The 8,752-nt window shown below is 36.9% G+C and overlaps 1 protein-coding gene across 1 annotated transcript in view; it reads left to right on the top strand.

Moving 5' to 3' along the window:
• prkg2l (protein kinase cGMP-dependent 2, like) overlaps positions 1-8,228 on the top strand; it is a 16,599-nt gene extending 8,371 nt beyond the window's left edge. The window contains exons 12-18 of the mRNA XM_016512586.1: positions 1,350-1,439; positions 1,594-1,735; positions 2,615-2,778; positions 3,533-3,655; positions 4,502-4,564; positions 7,951-8,017; positions 8,133-8,228. Coding sequence (XP_016368072.1) covers positions 1,350-1,439; positions 1,594-1,735; positions 2,615-2,778; positions 3,533-3,655; positions 4,502-4,564; positions 7,951-8,017; positions 8,133-8,228 — 745 coding nt within the window. The remainder of the gene's footprint in view (positions 1-1,349; positions 1,440-1,593; positions 1,736-2,614; positions 2,779-3,532; positions 3,656-4,501; positions 4,565-7,950; positions 8,018-8,132) is intronic.
• Positions 8,229-8,752: the final 524 nt, after the last annotated feature.

The raw sequence follows: 8,752 nt of genomic DNA, 5'->3' as shown, positions 1-8,752 counted from the left end.
TCACCCCTCCTCCTTTGTATCCTTCCTGAGCTCCTCCGTGAGACTCGAGACCGGTGAGTGGCGCAGGTGTCACGCATTAGCAATTACTCCACCGGCCTCGCTCCGTTCCCACGGCTCTCGGCCCCGCCCCTCTCGTCACAGTACCATTTACCAAAAAGGTAAAGATATTTATGAATTAATTATTGACGATCTTTGCAAACATTACACCACATGACATTTTAAAGAAACAATTAAAATAAACATTTGTTGATAAAGGTATAAAAGTTTTCAAAACCACTTGAAAACAACACAACAAAGAGCACATTTCTAAGAACTTGTTTAAAAACGGTGTGTGCTTAATGCATTAAATCTGCATTTAATCGGACTGTTTAAATGTCCACTGTTGGGGAAAGTTACTTTTAAAATAATGCATTACAATATTGCGTTACTCCGTAAAAAAGTAACAAATTGCATTACTTACTTTTTATGGGAAGTGATGCATTACATTACTTTTGCATGACTTTTTGTCACCTAGGTTGGGCTTGCTTATTTGTTTTTTTAATAACAAACCCCAAAAGTTATATTTTTGGCAACTGTAAAGGCCCTTTCACACCAAAAGTGAAATCAATAAGCCTCAGGCTGAAGGAAGTACCTCTGCCCCTGCACTTACTCCCAATTTCTCTCAACACAGGACAGGAGAGCTGTCAGTCAATAAATGGGAAAACAGTGTAACTTGTGTTACTTATTTGAAAAAGTAATTTTTTTTTAAATTCAAAAGTCATGCGTTACTTTACTAGTTACTTGAAAAAAGTAATCTGATCAAGTAACTCGCATTACTTGTATAATACGTTAACCCCAACACTGGAAATGTCCACATTGAAATTAAAATTTGTCATTTAGAGGCCACAGTGGTATTAGAGCTCAGTAACCTTATACTGTATTTTGTGCTCCATTCCTACAAACTTTAATAACTTCAGCATCACGTACAGTAACAGTATGGTGGAGCAGACAGAGTCATACAAGAAATCCATGGACTGAATTTTCAGATCCTGTGACACACTACACATTTGGCTTATATCTGTCACAGTGGTCCAGGGCCATTGTGCTTTTCATCTGTATCAGAAAAGGGGCTTCTGCTTTGCATGTTGCTAGGAAACTCACCGGGGAATTTCAATCCATGCTTATATTCCTGTCTGAGTGTGTGCTCTGGCTGATTTTATTGCCTCTCTGGCATTTGTGGACGAAAAGCTAGCACAGCTTTGCATGCGAGTCTAGATCTCTATTAAAGCAAGTAGTTAGAAGTGCTAACAAGACACTGTTTCACAGAATGCAAATAATCGAGTGTGTCAGGCTGTCCTTGTGTGTTTCAGGTTGTTCCGCACATTCCGGAATGATAAGTATGTTTACATGCTGCTTGAGGTTTGCCTGGGAGGAGAGCTGTGGAGCGTGTTGAGGGACATGTGAGTGTAGGTTGTTTTGACACATACTACAGCTCACTATCATGATTTATCCTGATCACATGCAGAGTTATTACTGGTTATTGCTGAATGATTCATAGCGTCTCAACTGCAAATCTCTTATATTTGGATGTCATGATGTTTTGGTTTCATTTAGGAGTTGCTTTGATGAGCCCACTGCCCGCTTCTGTACTGGATGTGTGCTGGAAGCTTTTGATTACCTGCACGGCAAAGGCATTGTGTACCGAGACCTGAAGCCAGAGAATCTTCTTCTGGATGGGGAAGGCTATGTCAAAATGGTCATTTTACTGTACATATACCACTAGATCCCATGGTAGAAGGTCTAAAAGTCTGAGGCCCAATTGAAAATCTTTTGAACAGTTTCTTTGGTTTGCATTGTAATGTGGAAACATGAATAAGAGTTATTTCAGATGTTGCACAGATTTTTTTCTATGGCTCTAAGCCAGTGGTTCTCAACCTTTTTGATTCCAAGGCTCCTTTATTCAAGACAACATTCTTGGACAAAAAAAGAACACCCAAAATTAAAATTTGCTGTAAATTTACTCACCCTCATGACATCCAAGATGTAGATGAGTTAGATGAATTCAGATGTCAGATGATTTCAGATTTGGAGAAAGGTAGCATTACATCACTTGCTCACCAGTGGAGTGAATGGGTGCCGTCAGAATGAGAGTTCAAACAGCTGATAAAAACATCACAATAATTCACAAATAATCCACACCACTCCAGTCCATCAATTAATGTCTTGTGAAGTGAAAAGCTGTGGGTTTGTAAGAAACAAATCCATCATTAAGACGTTTTAACATTTTTGGGTAAACTATTCCTTTTAAGCACCTCTGGTACTTCTGTTGTATTAAACTCAACAATATGATGTCAGTTTAATGTTGTACATATTTTTTCAAATCAACATTGTAATTAAGATTATGTTAATAATACTTCATTTAAATAATTGTAAGACTTATTGAGGCCCCCTGGTTGAGAACCGCTTTAACCTTTTTATTGTTAAATTAAAAAGAATACAAAATAAAAGCATTTTTACTAGCGGTCTGAGACTTTTGGACCTCACTATGTATATATATATGCATGGAGTCTGAGATATAGCCACTTCTTAGTCTTACACTGAGCACCCTTATTATTTTATTTATTTATATATTCAGACTGATTTTGGCTTTGCCAAAAAGATCGGACTAGGTAAGAAGACTTGGACGTTCTGTGGCACTCCTGAGTATGTGGCTCCTGAGGTCATCATGAATAAGGGTCATGACTTTGGAGCTGACTGCTGGTCCTTGGGCATCCTCATCTTTGAGCTTCTGATTGGCAGGTAAATATTTGTGTTTCAACGCATCTGTTTCATGCATCCACGGGTCTGCATTTGTAGGTCAAATTCCCAAACAATGGAAATATTGGCCCTGTGGTGATTTTAAAGCAACTTTTTGTTCAACCAATGCTGTGCGTTCGAGACAGACTTACCATTTGCACTAGCAATGGCAATTGTTTGGAAGCAAGTTTTGCAGTTCCGTTTGGTGCCACTAGTGGTGCAGAAATTACACACTTCACCTTTAAAGAGCACCGATTTCTCAGACCTGAATTGGCACGGCCCTCCCATGTGCTTCAGCCAAAACGCTCTGCTCCATGTTCAACATCCATTTGGTAAAGGGCAGGGCTCTCTTGACCAGAGCAAATGGTCCTCTGGTGTGAGATTAGCAGTCATGGCTCTCACAGCGAACTCCATTGCGTCAAGCTTCAGACTGCATCACCATGGCAACAGAGTGTTGAGGATGATGCTGTTGCAGTGTGACCAACAAGCTGGACAAAATCATCATGATGTAATGCCCCAGGATGTTTACATCTCTTCAATCTTACTCATACACACTGTTAGCTGTGCTCATTTACTGCATAAATTACCATTCTTATGCATGGTTGCGCTAAGCATTACTGTGACATAATTACTGTATGTTTTAGTAACTCCACTTAAAATTGACAAAGTGAAATATACATTTTTAGGTACTGTCTGCCTTATGGTTTCATTTTCAAATAAATTGTTTGAAATATAACATGTCCCACACAACTGTCAGCCCTCCATTCACAGGCTGTGATCCAATCAGGATCTACACCATGGTTCTTCATGGGATAGAGAAGGTGGACTTTCCCAAGAGGATCAGCAAGCGTCCAGAGGACCTTATACGGAGACTTTGCAAGTACGTTTCTTTTATTCTAAGACACATTTTTTTAAACTCATCACAAATATACAGCACATATTTGATTTGTGAACTGAATATAATATATTTTCTGAAACACTTAACTTGCATGTTATTTACAATTAAATAAAAATGTGTTATAGTTTTAACTTAAGAAGAACTTAAGTGCATTTTTATATGTCATTTCATAAATACTTCTATTGTCTTTGAAATATGGTTAAAGAGTGCTGCTGAATGCAATAATCAAGTACTTTACATGTGCTGTAGGATGTTAGTCAACACATCAAAAGAAGTGCACTTATTTTCTTTTTAATTATTATAAAAAGCTTTAAAGTAGTTGGAATAGAAAAAAGAATAGAGAATGCTAGTGTTAGAGGGTCAAGGCTTTTTTTTTAAATAAATAAAAAAGAAAACAAGTAGATAGAAAATAAATAGAATAGAGAGTGCTAGTGTTAGAGGGTCAAGGTTTTTGATATATACAAAGAAAACAAGCAGATAGAATAGAAATAGAATAGAGAGTGCTAGTGTTAGAGGGTCAAGTGTAGATGGAAGAGATGTGCAGTTTCTTGAAGATGGCTAAAGACTCAGCTGCTCAGATTGAGTTAGGCAGGTCATTACACCAGCAGGGAATTTTGAATGTTGTATTTTAAACAGTCTTCTTGTTTGGAGTGTGCTGTTGAGGCCCTGATATGCTGCCTATGTAGCTTAGTAAGTTTTGGAGCAAAGCCTCTGTCATCCTTGTGTACCTGTCAACGTATGTTTATACATTTATTGATGTGACTTTTTCTCTTGCTTGGCCTGTATAAGAACAGTCAGATACTCGCTCATTTCTCTCACTGTCTCCAGGCTCAATCCAGCAGAACGGCTAGGGAATAAAAAGAATGGCATCATTGACATCAAGAAACACAAGTAGGGTCATCAAATATTAATTGTTCAAAAATCATTTATTCACCCTCATGTTGTTCCAAACCCATATGACGTTCTTTCTTGACATGTCCCAATTTTAGCAATGGCAATCAAATAAAGTGTATTATAATTAAAATTTATAAGCTGATTTTTAGTGCTTTTTTTACCTATTTAAAAAAGGACTTAAATACATCTTTATATATAATTTCATAATTACTTCTATTGTTTTTGAAATATGGTTAAAGTCTACTGCTGAATGTATATTGACAAACATTTGTCATCATGTAATTGTAATGACACATTTATAATGAAGTTGTGTATTGTTACATTTAAAAATTTTACTTTTAAATGTAATAACACACTAGTTAAAATTATAAGCAAGTACATGTGCTTTACATGTGCTAGTTAACAGTCGGAAGTCGTGGCCTAATGGTTAGCGAGTCGGACTCGTAACCCAAAGGTTGCGGGTTCGAGTCTCGTACCGGCAGGGATTGTAGGTGGGGGGAGTGAATGTACAGCGCTCTCTCCCACCTTCAGTACCACGACTGAGGTGCCCTTGAGCAAGGCACCGAACCCCCAACTGCTCCCCGGGCGCCGCAGCAAAAAATGGCTGCCCACTGCTCCGGGTGTGTGTTCACGGTGTGTGTGTGTTCACTGCTGTGTGTGTGCACTTTGAATGGGATAAATGCAGAGCACTAATTCCGAGTATGGGTCACCATACTTGGCCTCACGTCACTTAAAACAATGAATGTAAAATGTATTAAAATGTACTGTAAAGCAAAACATTTAATTTGACATTATTACACTATTTTAAAAAGTGTACTTAAGTGTGTTAACAAACAGCTATGAAAGTGTCTGTCTTTAAGTACTCTTAAGTGGCCTTTTAGTTCATTAATATTGTATTATCTGCAAGTACAGTTTTTAAAAATATACTTTTAAGATTTTTACTACAAGTGTACATTCAATACCACTCAGCTTTTATACAAGGGGAGTATGAGTAAATAATGATTTGTTTATTAAAAATTACATACAAAATATTGTCATTAACTATTCCTTAAACATCTCAAAAATATTGATAACATCAGTGTCATAGCTCAGTCTCCTTGGCAAATGCTATGAATCCAGCTGCCCATAAATCGTGTTAATATAATACCTTTATTTGTCTCACTGTACACTGCAGACCTTACACGGTCATATTCTGATGTAAGTGTTTCATTTCTGTGCATTAATGAACATTAGACCCATCTGGGAGTAAACTGAAGCATTGATCTATGTGTCTAATCATGGGTAGTGTATTGTTGAGTCTGTTTTTGCTGCAGGCCTGTCTGTCCCCTCCTTTGTACAGTATGTCACAGCACAATGGGTAGCTGAGCCAGCCTGCCAAATTAGCCTTACTGCATTCACAGGGGGAGCAATTAGTGACTAAAATGAGAGGCACAGCTGTTGCCATCTTCCACAGAGCAGTGAAGCCGCAGACAGCAAGGTGAAGCACTGGGCCTGTCCTTTAACAGTCACGGGAGTGATAGAGCCTAAAATGCATGTGCATTGATGATGCCCACTGTTCAAATTACAATCGCCTGGGACTTATCACACTTATTATTTGACTAGCGTTCTGTGTGTTTGCACTGAGAAGCTGTTGTTTTTATATTCATTATGCTTGAGTATTCTTATCAGGGTAAGTGATTCAGGTAAATGTACACACAAAGCACACAATAGCTCAACATCATTTGTATTATGTCACTAAATTATGTTCAGAGCATTATGCAAATGAAGGCGCGTGCTCGTGATAGAGGCATGAATATGCATATTTAGGTAACAATGTGTGGTCAGATGAGTGAGATCTGAGATGAACACTACCATAAGTTTTGGGGTCAGAAATGATTTTTTTTTTATATTAATACTTTTATTCATCAAGGACGCATGAGATTAATCAAAAGTAACAGTAGACATTTATAATGTTAGAAAAGATCAAAAAGATTTAAATAGAGAATACTAGAATGAAAAGAATACTGAAAAAATGTATCATGGTTTCCTCAAAAACATTAAGCAGTTTTCAATATTGATAATAATAATCATGTTTCTTGAGCAGCAAATCAGCATATCAGAATGATTTCTGAAGGATCATGTGACACTGAAGACTGGAGTTACGATGCTGAAAATACAGCTTTGCATCACAAATAAATTACTTTTTAACATATATTACAATAGAAAACAGTTATTTTAAATTGTAATAATAGTTCATATTATTACTGTTTTTACTGTATTTTTTAACAAACAAGTGCAGCATTGGGAAGCATAAAAGACTTAATGACACAAAATGTTTCATTGGTAGTGTATCTTCAGAATTTAATGGTCATAATATGAGCAATGAAACTTTCTTAATTTAAGATAAAATTATTCTGTCCATGAAAACATATAGTACCTCAGAATTCAAAACTTCCTCCCCAGTCCAGTTTGTACTTTTGAAAAGAGGCTGTTATTGAAGTTAAAGACTAGATGAAAACTAGAAGTAAAACTGCAACCCTTCAGCTTGTGATTAAGTGCTTATCTCATTTCACATGTGAAGAGAACGCTTACATATATGTCTTAGAGAAGCAGTAGCAAAAAAATTGTCCTGTTCAGTTCTAAAGGTCAGAGAGATGGTGGAAATAGCCATAAAATTTGAATTCTGGCCATTTTTGGTGCAATAAAACACTCTTACAAGTGAACCTCAGGGGAAAGGAAAATAATGTACATTATGTTCCCCTGAAATATTTTCTCATTGTACGGAAAGTGACGGGTGAGGCTAAAGATGTGAGTGGATGCTGAGTCACTAGGGCTGTCAAAATGACTGAAACACTAAATTAGAATTTTCTACCTAAATATAATAAAAATTTGAATTATATTCGAATTTAAAAGGCATAATTTCAGTTAGGGGGAAAAAAGCTTTTGGCTTCTCTCCTGAGGCCACATCAAGCAAAATAGTATGCACGTTTCTTCAAAGCGTAATAAAATAACACGACTATCTTTGAAAAAAAAAAGTGCATAATGTTTAAAATAATGTTTATAAACCATATATAGTTAATAAAGTTGCTTAAACAATTAGAAAAAAAACAGCACCATGCATGTATGTATAGTTTAATACAAAGGACCGAAAACCAATCACAAAGAGTAGGTTACTTTCTTCATTTAAAAACATGATACAGTGGGATGGGGAAAAACCGGCATAACCGTTTTTTAAAAGTTGAACTTGCATTAATTTTACATGGCTTTCTAAACATGCCGCTCTCTGCGAGTGCAACGCTGATAGATGTCCCTCTAGAAAGTAGAAAATGTGATAAATATGCGTTCTGTGTGAACGGCTTGGTTTCAGCTTTGACGTAAACAACATCTTCTCCATTTTCTCACAGGTGGTTTCAAGGCTTTAACTGGGAAGGACTGAGACGGCGGAAGCTGATGTCTCCTCTGAGGAGAGAGGTGAAGCATAGATTCAACAGATTTGATAAATCGGGTTTTACATACATAATATTATGTAAGAAATGAAAGCCAGTGCTCTTACACTTGTGGTTTTTTCTTCTGTTAATTTTCGCAGCTCAAAGGGCCTCTGGATCACAGTCATTTCGACATGTTTCCCCCTGAGCTTGAAGAACCTCCAGATGAATTCTCTGGCTGGGATAAAGACTTCTGAAAATGTTTCTATGAGCCTGTTCTGCAGAGCATCGCTTTGCTCTCAACTAACTATTTTCAGAACTCTTCACTGATCCATTCGCCTTTAAGTGAACAAAGGCTTAAAGAAGATCTCATGTAAAGTGGGCAGTGTCTGGAGGAGAAGTCTCAGTATTACCTCAGTGTGCTCTCTGAAGCATTGTGCAACTGACCGACTTGTTCAGATGGACAGAAATCAGGTTAAAAAGCCTGTTTTAAGTTAAATTTCATTGTTTTAGAAGACAAAGTGAAAGGTTATTTCAGTGATATTTCATTATAAGTAAATCAATAAATCACTGATGCCTTAAATCGGTCTATGGGTGAGAAAGACATTTAAACTTAATATGTCATTAAATCCCTGACATATCAGTGAAATGTGTTTGGATATTACACATTTTGTACTCCAGCTCACACTTTCATTTAAGAAGCTGATTTTATACTCACTCAATATTCCTGAGTGCTGTTTTTTTTTATGCTATTCATATTTATCCATAACACTTGACTTGT

The sequence above is a fragment of the Sinocyclocheilus rhinocerous genome, unplaced genomic scaffold (genome assembly GCF_001515625.1).
Source record: "Sinocyclocheilus rhinocerous isolate Xijiao unplaced genomic scaffold, SAMN03320098_v1.1 scaffold295, whole genome shotgun sequence".
Taxonomy (NCBI): domain Eukaryota; kingdom Metazoa; phylum Chordata; class Actinopteri; order Cypriniformes; family Cyprinidae; genus Sinocyclocheilus; species Sinocyclocheilus rhinocerous.
This window is presented reverse-complemented; position numbering and strand designations above follow the sequence as displayed.